Raw genomic sequence first — 18,029 nt, 5'->3', positions numbered from 1 at the left:
TAGCACTAGTGGCGAAACAGTGTCTGTATAAAAAGGACAGCTGGCAGGACGGGATAATGGGCGGTACGAGTGTGACATTTTGACGATGTGTAATGCGTGCAACCCACCACGGGAGATTTAAAAAGTAGCTGTTAGCAGCTAACTCAAAGAATAAGAACAGCAGCTGAAAAAGTCTGCAAATTGGGAAAACAATGAGGTCTAGGAGCGTCTTATACTTCAAACTTAGGACGAGATCAATGGCCATATAACAAGGATGGTAATTGATTGTTATTGCCACGTTACAGCATTGTTATTGTTTATAAAGCGCTGCTGACGCATATGTTATGTCACACAAGAGGCCAACGCTGTTGTGTTAAATGTCACACCGTTTACGCATCTTTTGATTCCATGTAAAAATGCAAAGGTGGCATGAAGACGGGGCTCCGTAGCGGCCCTATAGCGTGATCTCTGAGTAGAGAGGGCTAATGAGGCTGATGAAACAAACCACATCGGCGGCAGTGGCTCAGAAGGTAAAGCGTTTGTCTGCTAATTGAAAGGTTGGTAAAATGGTCGGTCAGTCGCTGGCCCCCGCAGTCTACCACTAGTTGCTATAAGATGTATTTTAGACGTTTTTTTGGAGGTTAGCAGTTTCCCTTTGTTTCCAGTCTTTGTGCTAAGCTACGCTAAACACCACACAGATGTAAATGAAATCCATTTTCTCATCTGGCTCCCAAAATGTTGGACTGTTCCTTTAATATAAACTAGTTTCTATAGACTAAACCTCTGTAGTTTTAATATAGACTACTGTAGCTGATACTGTACAAAGTAAATACTGTTAAATTAGATTACTGCAGATGAGATTGACTTGCATCTGCTTTTACATGATAAATGAATCAATTCACATGAATGTAGTAAATGAATATGTGTGTATTTGTATTTGTGCCAGGATTATTTATTCATTTATTAATATTTATTTATTTATTAACACATGCAGGAGGCACAGAAAACAGTTTCAGTGAATTTGTCTCATTCAGGGCGACAGTTTCTGAGTATATTCAACACAAGGAACGAGAATGATCCTTAAAATGACAGCATATTGATGTATTTTAATTATCCTTTTTCTGTGGCTAAAGTCATTTAAGCATTGACCATGAGGTGTTATTTAAACAATTACCTTCCAACTGAATGTGATCATTTGATATTTCAAATATATTTTCAAGTTTATTATTCCTGCAAGCACACACACAGATGTTTGTTGTACAAAAACAATGTAAAGAATGATAATGTATTTCTGCAATAAATCTGAATTTCTCTGAGTAATAAATGACGACAGGTCTGATGTTCTGATTTTCTCTCCTCACACTGTCCACAGATTTGATGTCTTTGGGTTTTGTTTTGACACATTTACTGACAACCACCATACACAGATGTTTTACATTAATTCACGCTGTATTTAACACTATCAATGAAATGGAGGATATAGTACTCTTACTTGTCAGTGTTTATAAAGAAAGATGGTTTAGTTAGTTAAGTTGCACATTTAGGCGCATTCCTTAAAATAATCTCACACTTGCGTTACTCTTGCCTTAATTAATGCCAACCTCTTAAACATGTGTAAGACTGTCAAATGATGAAGTAGAAGAAGAGGAAATTGCAGAAAATTAATTCCTTATCTTTACCTGAGCAGTTATACACTCACAGGCCACTTTATTAGGTACACCTCTTCAACTGCTCGTTAATCCAAATAGCTAATCAACTAATCACGTGGCAGCAGCTCAATACATTTAGGCATGTAGACATGGTCAAGACGACCTGCTGTAGTTCAAACTGAGCATCAGAATGTGGAAGAAAGGTGATTTAAGTGACTTTGAATGTGGCATGGTTGTTGGTGCCAGACAGGCTGATCTGAGTATTTACTGGGATTTTCACATACAACCATCTCTAGGATTTACAGAGGATGGTCCCAAAAAGAGGAAATATCCATTGAGCCAAAATGCCTTGTTGATGCCAGAGGTCAGAGGAGAATGGCCAGACTGGTTCAAGATGATAGAAAGGCAACAGTAACTCAAATAACCACTGGTTACAACCAAGGTCTGCAGAAGACCATCTCTGAACCAACAACATGTCCAACCTTGAAGCAGATGGGCTACAGCAGCAGAAGACCACACCAGGTGCCACTCCTGTCAGCTAACAACAGGAAACTGAGGCTACAATTCACACAGGCTCACCGAAACTGGACAATAGAAGATTGGAAAAACGTTGCCTGGTCTGATGAGTCTGGATTTCTGCTGCCACATTCAGATGGTAGGGTCAGAATTTGGTGTAAACAACATGAAAGCATGGATCCATCCTGCCTTGTATCAATGATTCAGGCTGCTGCTGGTGGTGTAATGGTGTGGGGGAGATTTTCTTAGTACCAACTGAGCATGGTTAAAACACCACAGCCTACCTGAGTATTGTTGCTGACTGTGTCCATCCCTTTATGACCACAGTGTACCCATCTTCTGATGGCTACTTCCAGCAGGATAACGCACCATGTCACAAAGCTCAAATCATCTCAAACTGGTTTCTTGAACATGACAATGAGTTCACTGTACTCCAATGGCCTCCACAGTCACCAGATCTCAGTCCAATAGAGCACCTTTGGGATGTGGTGGAACGGGAGATTCTCATCATGGATGTGCAGCCGACAAATCTGCAGCAACTGTGTGATGTCATCATGTCAATATGGACCTAAATCTCTGAGGAATGTTTCCAGCACCTTGTTGAATCTATGTCACCAAGAATTAAGGCAGTTCTGAAGGCAAAAGGGGTCCAACTTGGTACTAGCAGAGTGTACCTAATAAAGTGTATTTTCAATATAACCATATCACCTCCAACAATAAAGCATCCCTAGATATTAATTAAGACAAGCCAACAAAATAAAATATTGAATAATTTGAGGTCGTTAAGTTTGTTTGTGACTTTTGAAAGTCACTTTTTAGATGGGGAACGATGGTGAATTTCTGACATTTCCTACAGTAGTCGGCTACTTATTGTTGTTGTAGTTCCACCTCCCGCGGTCAGAGGGCGCAGCAGCTGCAGGTTGCTTCTTTGTTTCCGTCCGTGCATTTAAACTTCCACCGGAAGTCTGCTTGTCCTCTTCTACCAGGCCGATCCAACATGGTGGGTAATTTTTGCATGTCTACCTGACTAATCTGAATTAATCCTCCCGTTTTAACGGTTAATATCTCCCAATCATTTAACCAAAAATACCGGAGAGTTTTATCTACCTGATAACGGCAGTATTGATGTCAGATGATCCGGGATTAGCTTTATATTCTCGGTGTTGTATCGCAGAAACTGCCGCTAGCTGAGGAGGCGGAGTGGAGCTGCTGTGGGGCTGAATGGACGGCGGTTATTATTTAGGTTTAATCGGTTAAATTGAACGGGAACAGCGGAATAATATCACTGTTGTGCGTGTTTAAATGTGGGTTATGAAAGCGGTTGAATAATTAGTGAATAACGTGCTTCCGTGTGTTAGCTTCAGAGGCTAAACCGGGAGTTAGCTTCGCCGCCTGCAATGCTACCTCTCGGAGGGTCATCCAGTTGATAAAACGTCATATTAACGTACAGTCATCCACCTGTATGAAGGTGTGAAGCCGAAGATGAAATTTGGCATTCATACGTGAGACTTTTGCACAATTTGAAAGGCTCTAAATTCCTAAATTAAGCTTCGACTTAATGAGATTTATAGCTGACACAGAGTGTCAGTGTAGATGTGATTCCTTCGGGATATGAAATTGTGCATTTAATGTTTTAAATTTGTTGGTAAAATCTTAAATTTGCACAAAAATGGGTATTCTTGAAATTTACAACCTCATATTAATGATTAATTTATAATCTATAAATAACATCAAGCTTTAAAATGATCTAGAACTTGATTAAATCCTGAGGGAAGTAGAAAAATGTAGAATAAGAATGCAAGAATGTTTATGAATATTAAACCCAAATTTAAGATGTTGCCATATTGCCAGTGCCCAGCATTTGTAACCCTCGCATGACCAGCTCTGCAGCCGAACAACTGGTACAAGTTTTCCCCATCTTGGCCGCCATATGTGACGCAAAAGTAGTTTCACAGACCTGCTGTTTTCGATGAGGAATTTCTAATGTACTGATTCTGAGTAAAATGATAGTCGGGGCTAATTCCATGAATGAACAGGGTTCAAATTAAATAAAGATTTTGGTTTGTGTTCTGCCTGCAGGGACGAGTCAGGACCAAGACGGTGAAAAAGGCCGCCAGGGTCATCATCGAGAAATACTACACCCGGCTGGGAAGCGACTTTCACACCAACAAGAGGGTGTGTGAGGAGATCGCCATCATCCCGAGCAAGAAGCTGCGCAACAAGATTGCCGGGTGCGTTCATCAGAGCTGCTGTTTGTTTGTCGTTAACATCCACCCTGTATCGAAAGTGATCATGGCGTCCTCGTCGTCAGGTCATTGATAGTACAGGAAGATCATCATGCGAGCCTTTCCCGTGTTTGAAGGATTTTTGGTTCCTATCAGACCCTGGCGCTCTCAGACAGACTTTCACCTAAAATTAGCTGTTTTCACAATGAAGTCGGTGTCGAGTGATCAGACCAGTTCTCCTGTTTGTACATCTGTACTACTTCACTGACTGTCGTGTCTACTGACTGTCGCGTCATCTGTCCTTTGACGGACTGTTGTGACCTCTGAGTGTTGTGTCAACAGACTGTTGCTTGCTGACTGTTGTGTTTGCTGATGGTTGCTTATTGTTTACTGACTTGCGTTTACTGACTTGTTTTCACTGTTGCTTCCACTGTCTGTTGCGTTTGTTGATGTGTTTACTGACTGTTGCGTCCACTGACTGTCGTTTACTGATGAATTCACTTACTGTTCTTTTTACTAGTGTTGTATTTACTGACTGTTACGTCCACTGACTGTTGCGTTTACCGACTGCTGTTGCTGCAGATATGTGACACATCTGATGAAGAGGATCCAGAGGGGTCCAGTCAGAGGAATCTCCATCAAACTGCAGGAGGAGGAGAGAGAGAGGAGGGATAACTACGTACCAGAGGTCAGTGAAGGCATCACTGCAGTTCAGTCCAAACACTGAAATCTTAAAGTGAATGCAGCCATAATGTGTTTTGTCTGATTTAAGGGTTTCACCAGTAAACATACTGGGTTGAACTGGTATTGGGCTGGTGTTAACCAAGTGGTCAGAGGGTGGACACATCAACACTTGTACTGTTACTCAAACCAGGATCCAACACTGCAGCAGTGAATGTTCAGAGAGGTGTTGGTGGTTATCTGGTCAGGTTTTGAGCTGTGGTTTGTGGCGGTGTTGTCGAGCACGAGAAAATATGTGGCAGTTATTGATGCACTTAATTTTGCATATGTGGTGTGTTCAGTTTTCCTGTTTGCTTGAAGAGTTTTCCCCTCAAGAAATGCTTGTAATTATTTCAAAGCTCAGCACATTGTACACAACAGATGAAATCCTGCAGGCTCGTTTATCAAGCGTTCTAAAGGTAGTTGAAGGTATTCCCAACACTGCTGGTCACCATGTCTCCTGTCTGTCTGTTAGCTGGTCTGAGAGCTGCTCTCTCTGTTTTAGTGTTTAGATCAGGCACCGTCTTTAATTTTTAGTACTATATAACATAGACAAGCCTTTCTGTAAATCCTGTGTGTTTGTATGCATGTTTGACTTGTGCAGCTGTTAAGTGTTTGTCCTGTATCGAAAGTGATCATGGCGTCCTTGTCGTCAGGTCATTGATAGTACAGGAAGATCAACCTGCGAGCCTTTCCCGTGTTTGAAGGATCCTCTGTTCCTTTTGAACCCTGGTGCTCTCAGACAAACTTCGTAATGCATGTGACAAAGATACAGAGGTCATACTGACGACCTGCATGATTGAATGCAACAGAAATTTTATGAAAAATATTTGTTGATCTCTTTGGGTCCATATTAGATGTTGGCTACATGGGTTTGGTGCTTTGTTGATATTTTGTGGTAAAATACTTCAGATAATGAACATAAAATAGAGTGCTGTGTTTACTGAACACCACGTATCCATCTCATAGTAACTTTTGGTCTATATGATGAATTTGTTTGTTCATTTTATCAGACAAACTAGTAAAATAGAGACTGTCCCCCGAACGTGAATTTAGTTCAGTCAGAGGTTGTAATTGTTGGCACAAGATTTCGTCTCTGGACTGGCACAATATTTTTCCTGTGATGCTGAGAAGGTCAGAGTTCATTATGTGTATGTCTGTGTAACTGTGACAAACATCAATCAAAAAACATTTGTTTATCCCGTAAGTCAGTAAGGCTCATTATAACCTGCTGTTATTTTGTCTGTTTATTGTTTAGTCCATAAAATGTCATAGTTAAAAATGTCCCAGGTGATGTCTTCTTTAAGATGTGTTTGTTGTTTCTGACCAACAGCCCTAAAACCCAAAGTATTAACACGACTATGATGGGAAGACATTAATTGTCATTTGCAGCTCTAGTATAAATGTTCCTGTGCTAAAACAGCGCTCACCTCCAGTTTACAGTTACCAGGACCTGTCATTGAATGCATCATTTCATTGAAGCTCTACCAGAGAGTGACGAGAAATCTGAAGAGACGATGTGAAAGAGTTGCTGCTGCAGATCACCCGGAGTTTGACAGATTGTTGATGTGTAACTGGTTGTTCCTGTGTGTTTTTACCTGTCCAGGTGTCTGCTCTGGACCAGGAGCTGATTGAAGTTGATCCCGACACCAAGGAGATGCTGAAGCTGCTGGTAAGTCTCTGTGATTGTAGTGACAGCAGTCAGTCTCTGCTGTTATTCTGAGTATGCTTACTAAGGTGCAATCCTGAGGTACTTGCATGTCATGTGAGCATTTTAATATCCTGCGACTTTGTACTTTAACTGCACTACATTTATCAACTATGTTAATTTGCAAATGGTTTCAAAAACCTGTCATGAGAATAAAGGTTTAAGTGTCAAGTTTGGATTTTATGTGGGATGCAGGACTTTCACAAGAGTATTTTTACATCGTGGTATTTCTATTTTTACCACAGTAAGATATCCTCTACCAAAGATTGCTGTAATTAGTTTTTATTTCCTCGTTACAGCAGCAAAGTGCAGTAAAAAGATTTGCCTTATAAAATAAACTCCTACTAAACGAGCTCATATCAAACAAACATGAATGAAAAGTCAAAGATTCAAAGGAAACAGACTCCATGAGGTGAAGCCAGGGCTTCTGTCTAATGATGTGTTGAATATCCTGCTGATAAAGTTCTGTGAGAAAGTCACTGAGACGCTTCACAGCATCAAGCAACAACATAATGAGGCGCTTTAAGGCGCCGGTCACTAATAGTCTTTAAGATGAAGATCAAAGGGTCACAGACAGTTTGAGAACTTCAGAGAAACTAACTTTAAAAACTTAAACTTTAATCAGCTGGATGTGTTTTTATTGGTATGTGAGCACTTCTGCGTCTCTGGTAATGAGTATTAGCTCACTTAAGCCACTAACTTTTAAGTGCTGTACTTAATTTAAAGACACATCAGTACTTTAAAATGTCTTCATTTGCATCGACTGCAGTCAGTGGGTTGGAACGTCCTGCCTCAGAGTGGAGGAGGAAGGCTGCCAAATGTGACATAAATTGATTTTTATTTTTTTATTTTTTTTTTTTTTTGGTTCAAATATGCTTTATTTGGTTTTCTTTGTAATGATTCCCCTGTTTATTTATTTACTTTCCTATTTAATTTTCCCCTTCATTTATACAAATTTTAAAATTATTCAATTTTTGCATATTTTTATTTACTTTGTATTTATTTAATTTGATATTTAGGTTATTTTTTTTAAATTTTTGCATTTTTTTTTAATTTATTTTAATTTTCACATTTATTTTGTTACTTTTAATTGTATTGATTCGTTTATTTTTTTTTTTTTTTTTTATTTTTTTTCATTTATCTGGTACATTTACGGGCATATTCATTTATTTATCAAGTTTATTTTTGATTGTGGCAACTTCTGACCTCCATATAAATGGGTCTAGATTTCACCTTGACTTATTGAACTATTTATTATATATTATAAATGTAACAGAGCTTTTAACAAGGATAGCAGCCTCCCTTCAGAGTCTCTCTGTAGCTGCTGTGTTTAAGCTTTAAATCTGCTCATCAAACCAAACTTAATGTGTTTTAATGTGGTTGTGAAAAATCAAAATTGTGAGCGAGTCTTTATAGATTGTAAAAGTGACATGTTCAAATTTAAACAGGGTGTTAAGTTTCTCTTTAAAGGTGAAAATTAATTTTTTAAGTTAGCTTGTTTCCTTTATCCTGTATCGAAAGTGATCATGGCGTCCTTGTCGTCAGGTCATTGATAGTACAGGAAGATCAACCTGCGAGCCTTTCCCGTGTTTGAAGGATTCTCTGTTCCTATCAGACCCTGGCGCTCTCAGACAGCTTTAGCATTGTTTTCACATTGAAGTCTGGTGTTGAGTGCTCAGACCACTTACGTTTTTTTATCTGTTCATTAGGACTTCGGCGGTCTGTCCAACCTGCAGGTGACCCAGCCAACCATCGGCATGAACTTCAAGCAGCCCCGAGGAGTGTAACGTCTGTAAAGTATCTTAATAATAAAAACCCATCTGGGATAAAAAGACTCTGCTGTGCAGGACTGTTGATTTGTGGACTCCACTGGTGCTCACTTCTCTTTTCCTTTATGCATAACATAGATTTACAGAAACAAAGGGAAGGTTTGAAATATAGGCGGAGTCCTCTGCAGTGGCTCGGGTCCTTTGCTGCGTGTCATCCCTCTGTTTCTCCTGCCTTTCATATCTATCTTAGTGGTCCTATTAATAAAGACAAAAACAGCCCAAGAAATAGTCTAACAAAAAGTTCTGGAAACATGGAATTTTGTATTTGATGGAATTAATTGTTACAGTAATCCTCCCTCCATGTACTATAAGATGACTGCAAATTTATTTTCTGTAGCTGTTGACGTAACGTAGCTCTGAAAGGCATTGACACGATTTTTGTTTACTACACACAGTAATTATAATACAATAATAAATAGGGTTTAGTCTGCTAAACAGTTCTGTCTGTGTACTTGTACACTGAATAATAATGGAAATGTTATTTTGGGCCTTTGAGAAATCATGGAAAGGTTTTGACGTTTTTGCGGATGGCCTGTGTTTCATTAAGTGGTTAAAGGTCTTAAACTCCGATCAGTTGGTTTAACAGTGTTTTCTATCTCATTTGACTTTTTGTTGACTTAGGCCACAAGGAAAACACCTTTTATGAAGTGTTTTGACTTTAAATCTGTCATTTCAATCATCACATATCCAGATAATACGAGATTTAAGGTACCTTGTTTTATACTCATTCACGTGTATGTTTTCAATATATAATCAGGGTTTTCATGGATCCTTATAAAGTCTTTAAAAGTATTAAATTAATCTAAAGGTCTTAATTGGTATTACAGTTTCTTATCATTCTTTCAGAAGTCTTAAACTGTGAAGACATGGGAAGATGGATATTATGAATTGTATTTTTCTTACGTTGTGTTGTAAAATCTCAAGACATGGCAATATCCATTTTGTGAAGTAATTTACCAAATTTAATGATGGATCAGGATAGAACAGGTGTCAGCAACCTTTGCTGTCAAAGCTTTTAAGAATCTGTCTGGAGCTGCAGAACATACACTGCCTGGCCAAAAAAAAAGTCACCACCAAAAAAAAAAGGTCATACACTCTAATATTTCGTTGGACCGCCTTTAGCTTTGACTACGGCACGCATTCGCTGTGGCATTGTTTCGATAAGCTTCTGCAATGTCACAAGATTTATTTCCATCCAGTGTTGCATTAATTTTTCACCAAGATCTTGCATTGATGATGGTAGAGTCTGACCGCTGCGCAAAGCCTTCTTCAGCACATCCCAAAGATTCTCAATGGGGTTAAGGTCTGAACTCTGGTGGCCAATCCATGTGTGAAAATGATGTCTCATGCTCCCTGAACCAGTCTTTCACAATTTGAGCCTGATGAATCCTGGCATTGTCATCTTGGAATATGCCCGTGCCATCAGGGAAGAAAAAATCTATTGATGGAATAACCTGGTCATTCAGTATATTCAGGTAGTCAGCTGACCTCATTCTTTGAGCACATACTGTTGCTGAACCTAGACCTGACCAACTGCAGCAACCCCAGATCATAACACTGCCCCCACAGGCTTGTACAGTAGGCACTAGGCATGATGGGTGCATCACTTCATCTGCCTCTCTTCTTACCCTGATGCGCCCATCACTCTGGAACAGGGTAAATCTGGACTCATCAGACCACATGACCTTCTTCCATTGCTCCAGAGTCCAATCTTTATGCTCCCTAGCAAATTGAAGCCTTTTTTTCCGGTTAGCCTCACTGATTAGTGGTTTTCTTAAGGCTACACAGCTGTTCAGTCCCAATCCCTTGAGTTCCCTTCGCATTGTGCGTGTGGAAATGCTCTTACTTTCACTATTAAACATAGCCCTGAGTTCTACTGTTGTTTTTCTTCGATTTGATCTCACCAAATGTTTAAGTGATCGCCGATCACGATCATTGAGGATTTTTTTCCGGCCACATTTCTTCCTCGAAGACGATGGGTCCCCACTATCCTTCTAGTTTTTAATAATGCGTTGGACAGTTCTTAACCCAATTTTAGTAGTTTCTGCAATCTCCTTAGATGTTTTCTCTGCTTGATGCATGCCAATGATTTGACCCTTCTCAAACAGACTAACATCTTTTCCACGACCATGGGATGTGTCTTTCGACATGGTTGTTTAGGAAATGAGAAGCAACTCATTGCACCAGTTGGGGTTAAATAACTTGTTGCCAGCTGAAAGATAATCGCCCATGCAGTAATTATCCAATAGGAGGCTCGTACCTATTTGCTTAGTTAAATCCAGGTGGCGACTTTTTTTTTGGCCAGGCAGTGTATTTGTGCCTAATAGGGATGGCAGTACAGCCTATTTAATCTAAATAAGCCTTGGGTGCTCTGTTAGTAATCAACAGAAATGAGAGGTGATGTCTAATTTTCCTCAAAAATGACTTGTAATCAGAATAATTTTGCAGACGCTTCTCTACATTAAGGCTTTTTAGAGCTAATTTGCTCATTAATGTTGACACATTTCACTGATCCGAACAAACTCCACAGTTATGAATCCTGTATGAGCAGCGTTTCAGCCCTGTAAGACTTCATCTATCACACAGGCTTATTACTCTCCCTTTTTACCAGCTCTGCTTCAGCTCATCTGTCAGGCCTCAGGGAGGGAACAAAATTAATTCTTGGTCTCATTAGTATATGTCCTAAAGAGGGCACCGCAGGAACAGACCTATACAGATTAATGAGACTTTTCCTCCTGTTTGTCTCTATTTTTCTGTAATAAATTGACTAATTATTTCAGATTATGTTCCTGATTTAAAATCTGAAATCTAAAGGGCGACAATTAAAAACTGATGTTACAGCACCACAGCTCCCAGGAGATGAACTTTGTCTCTGACAGTTTTTAAGATTTCTCCAGTTTCCTACGAAGTTCTAAGAATTTAACCTGAAACAGGTCAGATGTGATTTGTTGCAAATGATGTTTTTCGAAATCAAACCTGACCCTGACTGACACCGTGTTTATATGAAAAAAAAAAAAGACTTTAAAAGGCAGTAAAACGAAGAGGAGTCTTTGGAAAGAGAGAACACCTTTAATGCCACAACACAACTGGACAAACAGATCATGTTCACACACATGATGATGAAGGATTTATTCCACTCTAAAGGCTACTTTACATAACGTCAGACTTTATATATATATATTTGTAAATATATACATTTTAAAATATACTCTCGCTGCTCTTGGGGGTCTGATTGGCTCATAAGCACTTCAGCAGGAAGAAGTTGCAGAAAGCTCCTCGAGGACAGTCGCACATCTTCCCGATACGAGATCCTTTCCTGACTGCGCAGTGCTCCCCGAGGTCACACTGAGAACACACAGAAACACACAACCTCAGGTATACACTTAAAGAAGAGACGCTGCATATCATGATATCCATACAATATTGATATTTTGATGAGCCCTGATTTGATATGAGGTAACAGATACTCTGTGCACCATGACTTGCCAAGACTGTGGTGAATATGAGTACAAAAATTAAAAGTCTTATCAATATACAATGCTGTGTATGTAAGTACAGTACTGCATTAATAAACAGTTTAATATCTACATAAATATTTGATGCTATTTTATAAATAAGATTATTCCTCATTCGTGTTAAAATTTCAGTAGTTTTATTGTTATGATCAAAGTATGAAGCGCCACCTTGTGTTACACAGACATTACTACAGACCAACAACATTGGTGTCAGATTAGATTCAGTTTTGTCCTTGCTGAGTACAAATACTGAGACAATGAAATGCAGTGTAGCAAGATGAGCAAAAAGTTAAGTGTAGTATGTAGAGTGATTTATAGAATAAACAGTAATATATAATATAAACAGTAATGTATAGATAAATAAATATGCTTAAGTATGAACAATGTGGTATGAAAAGTGACCAGTGAGTGTTTTTAAAACATATCAAAGAGTTTGATTTACAGATTACATATAAAATATGTGATACGTGACAATTAAACACAGAGGTGCCAGTCAATTTATGAATTAGAGCAGCTTCCAGTGTGTTCTCACTTTGAGTAACATAAAGTGCTGCAAGAAGTGCTGTGATCACATTCAAAATATTAGCTCGGTAAAAGTACAAAAGTCCGAAAATCAAAATATACATAAAGTACCAAAAGTAAAAGTACTCATTATGAATAATAATATATATTATTGTATTATAATTATTGATGTATTAATGTGTGAATCACTTTACTGTTGCGGTTGGTAAAGGTGGAGCTAACAGCATTTATATTTTAAGATAAGAAAATAAGAAGTGTACAAATCAGGACCCAACACTGATTTTGAATCCATACTCCCTGTCAGACTGATGATAGATTATTATTAATGCTATTTCATATGTGTAACAGTGTGTCTATCCGCTGTGTGTGAGACTCACAGAGGGGACCTGTCCATACTTCTTCTCCCAGGGATTAATCCTCTTAGTCTGCAGTTTCTCCAACACTTCGTGTAGAGCGCCGAGCTGAACATACACACACACACAAAATAATGAATTCATTCGAATCCTACAAACCCCTCCATCTTCACAACAGTTAAAAATAACTGCTTAACATCTACATCAAATCGGCTACAAACACCTGCAGGTGGAAAGTAACTAAGTACTTTTACTCAAGTACTGTGGGGCTTACATAAGCACAGTTTTGAGGTACTTGTACTTTACTTGAGTGTATGCATTTTCTAATAATTAATACTTTTACTCCAAAACATATCAGAGGGAAACATTGTACTTTTTACTGCACTGCATGACTCAATAATAAACAGGTCAATGATGCAGTCCATAAATTTCAGGAAATACTGAAAATGCCCATCTTAGAGTCTGAGGTGACATCTTTAAATGTCTTGTTTTGTCTGATCAACAGCCCAAAATATCACACTATAAAATATATATTAACAGTAAATTACGGACTGCTAGCTGCATCACAGGAAAGCACTGTTCATTTTCACAGTAAATTGTTGTAGCAGCTGTGAGCTCACTGTAGTTACGCCTGCATATTACTGTGATTTAGCAGTATGCTTCTGTGAAATTACCGTATGTAACTGTAACCTCACAGTTGAAACCCTTTACATCACTGATTCAACAGTACATTGCTGTAAATTGCTGAATTTAACTGTAACATCACAGTTTATGGACATTTGATTACTGTGATTTAACAATATGCTCCCGTATAATTATTATATTTCACTGTAATCTCACAGTTAAACTTCATATATAACTGTTATTTAGCAGTGTGCTCCTGTAAAATTACTATATTTACCTGCATGAATTTCCCAAGAAAAATTCTGAATTTAGTTAAATATCACAGTAAAAGCCTGTGAGGTGATAATAATGTAATTTATTGTGAAATATTACAGTTACATGTTGTAATTTCCTGAAAATAATTTGTAGTGCAGTTTACAATAATGGACAATAATTATATTAGAAATATATATAATAAAACTTCTCACACTGGAGAAACAGACAACAGACATGTCGGTGTTTTTTAATGAAAAATGACTAATGATTAATCAATTATATCAACAATCAATCGATGGACTAATCATTGCAGCTTTAAATGTTTCAAAAATAAATAGTCGACAATCTTCATTTGGTTCTAAATCACTTCAGTTACTGTTACTGAAAGGCTGACACACTGTAGGCTACCGTGATCATTTACATAATATATTAAATCTATATTAACAAAAATAGAAACACCAGTCCTATAAAGTGTAGGGATAAAAAAACAGAAATCTTCTGGATACTTATTTACCATTTTATTGATACATACTGGTATTGTTATTATCTATGATTTTTTTATGGTTTAGACATTGAAAGAAATAATATTTCATATAAATATTTAATATAACTGAGTAAATGATAAAGCTCATGGATTTGAAACTAAAACAGAAAACAAATAAAGACAGATGAAAAATAAATATTTGTAATATTTAAACAGGCTGCAGTGTTTTACAGTATTTAAAGTATTTGTTCAAAGTATTCTCAGTAGTATTCAGTACTCTGAGGAAGGGTCACTTACCAGTCTGTTGGAGTTGGTGTAGTGGTAGTCTTGGACGTCTCTCTCGTCCCTCTCGGCTTCCGTCCTCCCCGCCGGGCAGAGCGCGGACAGCAGCGCCGCGCACAGCACAGCTCGCGCCCACATGGTGCCAGAAAACGGAGAACAAAGTGCCGCGAGTCCGCGAGCTGCGTTCACTCGCTGCTCCTTCAGCTGTTTGTCGCGTGCTGCTCCGCCGCGCGCGGGATGTTTGGATGCGCCCCGCCCTCCTCAGCCTCCGGACGACGTCACGGTTTTGACGTAACTGGCTCATAATGACCGGATGATTAATTGATAAAATAAATAAAATAAATAAATAAATAAATAAATGTGTTATTATTATCCGTGCTTTACAAACAAAAAAGTTATTAAAAACCAAAACATGAAAGAAATAAAAGATGAAAGATAATAATAAAATAAAAGATAAATAATAAGTTATTTAGTCTGTGATGATATTTTCATGTCCAATAATTATTCTTAACTAAATACGTCAGTAAACAAGTGATTAAAAGTTTTGTCAACTTTGAGTTGAGAGTTATCCATTTGAGTTACAATAGAATATGACATAAGAAGATTATTAGATGAGTTTACAATTTATTTAAGGTCAATCAGCTCATCAAAAAATTTCTGTGTTATCTGACGTCTATAATTTAATCAGATATTTAATTGTATTCAAAACAATATTAGGACTTGAATTCACTTTTTAGAAATAATTGTTATAATATAGTAATTGCATAATTTTCACGCAATTTGGGCTCTGGGTCATCGTGATGCTGTTTTTACAAACTGTACAATTCATTAATGGAGAAAATAATCAGCAGATTAATCCATAATGAAAATAATCAGCAGATTAATCCATAATGAAAATAATCATCTATCCATCCATTTTCAATCGCTTATCCAGGGCCGGGTCGCCAGAGCAGCAGGCTGAGCAGAGCCGTCCCTCTCCTCAGCAACACTTTCCAGCTCCTTCTGTGGGTCCCCGAGGTGTTCCCAGACCAGATGAGATATGTAATCCCTCCAGCATGTTCTGGGTCTGCCCCGGGGCCTCCTACCAGTGGGACGTGCCAAAACACCTCTAACAGGAGGCACCCAGGAGGATCCTGATCAGATGCCCGAACCACCTCAACCACCTTTTGACAAAAAGGAGCAGCGGCTCTACTCCAAGCTCCCTCCAGATGTCCAAGCTCCTCACCCTATCTCTAAGGCTGAGCCCAGACACCCCACGGAGGAAACTCGTTTCGGCCGCTTGTATCCGCAACCTCGTTCTTTCGGTCACTACCCAGAGCTCATGACCACAGGTGAGGGCTGGGACGCAAAAGGACCGGTAAATCAAAAGCTTTGCCTTCCAGCTCAGCTCTCTCTTCACCATGGCGGTCCAGCAAAGCACCCGCATCACTGCAGAAGCCGCACCAAACCGCGAGGCCATCTCACGCTCCATTCTAACCTCACTCGTGAACAAGACCCAGAGATACTTGAACTCCCTTGCCTGAGGCAGTAACTCATTCCCAACCCGGAGGGAGCAATTGTTTTCTGGTGGAGAACCAGAATGATTCACACTCAGCTGCACACCACCCCAGTGCATGCTGGAGGTCACGGTGTGATGAACCCAACAGAACCACATCATCTGCGAAAAGCAGAGATGCAAGGTACCCTGGGTGCATTGGTTGTTGATATTCTGGGACGCCGTGTCAAGTTCTGCCTGTTACGTGCATTGTCTTCTTTCAAAATACACTTCCGTTTTCACAGGAAATTTGACGTTTACATTCAGTCTCTTTCAAGATAAACGCACTACGTCGGTACAACACCGCAAATTGACGTGTTTTCTCCTTCACCAACAAAAACTCATGGTTGGGTTTAGAAAAAAAAGAACAAGGGTTTGGCTTTAGAATCTTACGGGACGTGAACTTTGTTCTCTCAGATGAAAGTCTGTGTCTGTTGGACCCATCCACCGCCCCTCTCACCTGCCACAGTTGGACTTTTACTGCCTTGACTTTCGTCCATGTCCCACTGTGTTTTCCCCTGTCGCTGCTGAGTGCCATTAAACTATAATGGCAACTGGCCATGTATCATGCTGACATTAAGACGGCTTTTTTTTTGTTGGTTTCTGATGCCGCAAGCCACTGCCCAAGCACTGGATTTCGACGACTTCACAGCGAGACCAGGTTCACCGAGAATGTCTCACTTTGGTTATACAAGAACTGGATATCTCATAGCAGTGACCCCAGTACCCTGTGTTATATCAGTACCCCCCACAAGACTCCCCTTCGGATGTGGTCATAAGCCCTCTCCAGGTCCACGTAACACATGTAGAGTGGATGGACAAACTCCCACGACCCTCCAGCAGCCCTGCAAGTTAAATAATCATTAGTTAATCATCTAAATAAACTCCACCAGCAACAACAGTAAAATCCTGCTTTTACATCAATGCATGAGTCAGAATTACCCAATCTGAACATATAAGCTTCTGAAAGAACCATTTTCAATGCAGGACCTAGTATTTTCACTGTGTGGTCTCTGATAAATACTATTGTGAGATTAAGAATGAAAGTTCCTGTGTCTCCTTGTTCATCGTGACATTGATCCGCAGCAGAAACCAGCAGATTGCTTATGGATGAAGTGATTTGTTTTGATAAGAGTCCCTCCAGCCTGAAAACAAGCGCAATATCTCTGAGACAAATTGCCAGAATGAATCTGTGTAAGAGACAAGAGGCGAAGAGTTTTCCAATTTCCTTTTCCTATTTATTCTTTAAAGAAGTGGAGGGGAAATAACACACTTGAATATATTTCTTCCCCTGCGGTGCTTCTATTTATATTTCATATTAGTGCGGAGGGATGAAGGTATTAATGTCCCCAAGTTTCATGCAAACACAACTTAAACCCATCTGACAGTCACTGAGCAGCTGCATCTTAAAACCCTCCGTCCCACTGATGGTAAACAAACATGGAGGTCTGTTGTTCAGGTTAGTGCAGAGACGGGCTGCTTGGTAACATTATGGTTATTCTTTTTACACAGAAGGTCAAACCTGGACACTCCACAGCAGAACGCGCCAAGACAGCAAGTTAGTCTTCACATTAAAGGACTTCTCATTAATGTTAAAGGCCATGTCAGATTCAAGAAGTCAATGGCTGCAGTATCCATCCATACAAGGAAGTAGTTTTTTATAATTCAATTGACTTTTACATTTAAATTATAAACTGTATGAAATAATGGACGAAGCCACCCTGACCTAAACGCATTCTCTGCTTTGTCACTGGACCTACATGTCAAAATATGACGTGCTAGGAATCCTCCTGTGTCTCTTTGGACGTTCAACGATGGTGTTTGGCGATGCAGG

At 39.2% G+C, this 18,029-nt stretch overlaps 2 protein-coding genes and 3 non-coding genes across 5 annotated transcripts; 4 read left to right on the top strand and 1 right to left on the bottom strand.

Moving 5' to 3' along the window:
* The first annotated feature begins 3,045 nt into the window (after positions 1-3,045).
* Positions 3,046-8,631, top strand: LOC117261644 (small ribosomal subunit protein eS17). Its single transcript, XM_033634039.2, has 5 exons — positions 3,046-3,144; positions 4,224-4,375; positions 4,952-5,057; positions 6,696-6,761; positions 8,507-8,631. Exons 1-5 carry the CDS (start codon positions 3,142-3,144, stop codon positions 8,582-8,584), a joined length of 405 nt encoding a protein of 134 aa, XP_033489930.1. The 5' UTR covers positions 3,046-3,141; the 3' UTR covers positions 8,585-8,631.
* On the top strand, positions 4,418-4,544 carry LOC117262919 (small nucleolar RNA SNORA71). The gene has a single exon (XR_004502145.1). It is a non-coding gene; the product is annotated as a small nucleolar RNA SNORA71 (small nucleolar RNA).
* LOC117262917 (small nucleolar RNA SNORA71) lies at positions 5,708-5,834 on the top strand. The gene has a single exon (XR_004502143.1). It is a non-coding gene; the product is annotated as a small nucleolar RNA SNORA71 (small nucleolar RNA).
* On the top strand, positions 8,305-8,431 carry LOC117262918 (small nucleolar RNA SNORA71). The gene has a single exon (XR_004502144.1). It is a non-coding gene; the product is annotated as a small nucleolar RNA SNORA71 (small nucleolar RNA).
* Positions 8,632-11,680: 3,049 nt separating the features above from the next.
* On the bottom strand, positions 11,681-14,890 carry cart2 (cocaine- and amphetamine-regulated transcript 2). The gene is made up of 3 exons (XM_033635784.2): positions 14,677-14,890; positions 13,041-13,124; positions 11,681-11,971 (listed from the first exon to the last, which is right to left on the bottom strand). The coding sequence occupies exons 1-3, from the start codon at positions 14,797-14,799 to the stop codon at positions 11,864-11,866; spliced, it is 315 nt and encodes a 104-aa protein (XP_033491675.1). The 5' UTR covers positions 14,800-14,890; the 3' UTR covers positions 11,681-11,863.
* Between the last annotated feature and the right edge of the window lie 3,139 nt (positions 14,891-18,029).

Source organism: Epinephelus lanceolatus, chromosome 5 (assembly GCF_041903045.1).
Source record: "Epinephelus lanceolatus isolate andai-2023 chromosome 5, ASM4190304v1, whole genome shotgun sequence".
Taxonomy (NCBI): domain Eukaryota; kingdom Metazoa; phylum Chordata; class Actinopteri; order Perciformes; family Serranidae; genus Epinephelus; species Epinephelus lanceolatus.
The sequence above is the reverse complement of the archived record's forward strand: the minus strand, read 5'-3'. Positions and strand labels throughout refer to the sequence as shown.

Excerpts from the sequence above, each read along its gene's own strand:
- cart2 (XM_033635784.2), bottom strand. The coding sequence starts at position 14,799 with ATGTGGGCGCGAGCTGTGCTGTGCGCGGCGCTGCTGTCCGCGCTCTGC. Across the intron at positions 13,125-14,676 it reads ACACCAACTCCAACAGACTG|CTCGGCGCTCTACACGAAGT; the intron begins GTAAGTGACCCT and ends GTGTATGTTCAG. Across the intron at positions 11,972-13,040 it reads AGTATGGACAGGTCCCCTCT|TGTGACCTCGGGGAGCACTG; the intron begins GTGAGTCTCACA and ends GTGTGTTCTCAG.
- LOC117261644 (XM_033634039.2), top strand. Across the intron at positions 4,376-4,951 it reads CTGCGCAACAAGATTGCCGG|ATATGTGACACATCTGATGA; the intron begins GTGCGTTCATCA and ends CTGTTGCTGCAG. Across the intron at positions 6,762-8,506 it reads AGGAGATGCTGAAGCTGCTG|GACTTCGGCGGTCTGTCCAA; the intron begins GTAAGTCTCTGT and ends TCTGTTCATTAG.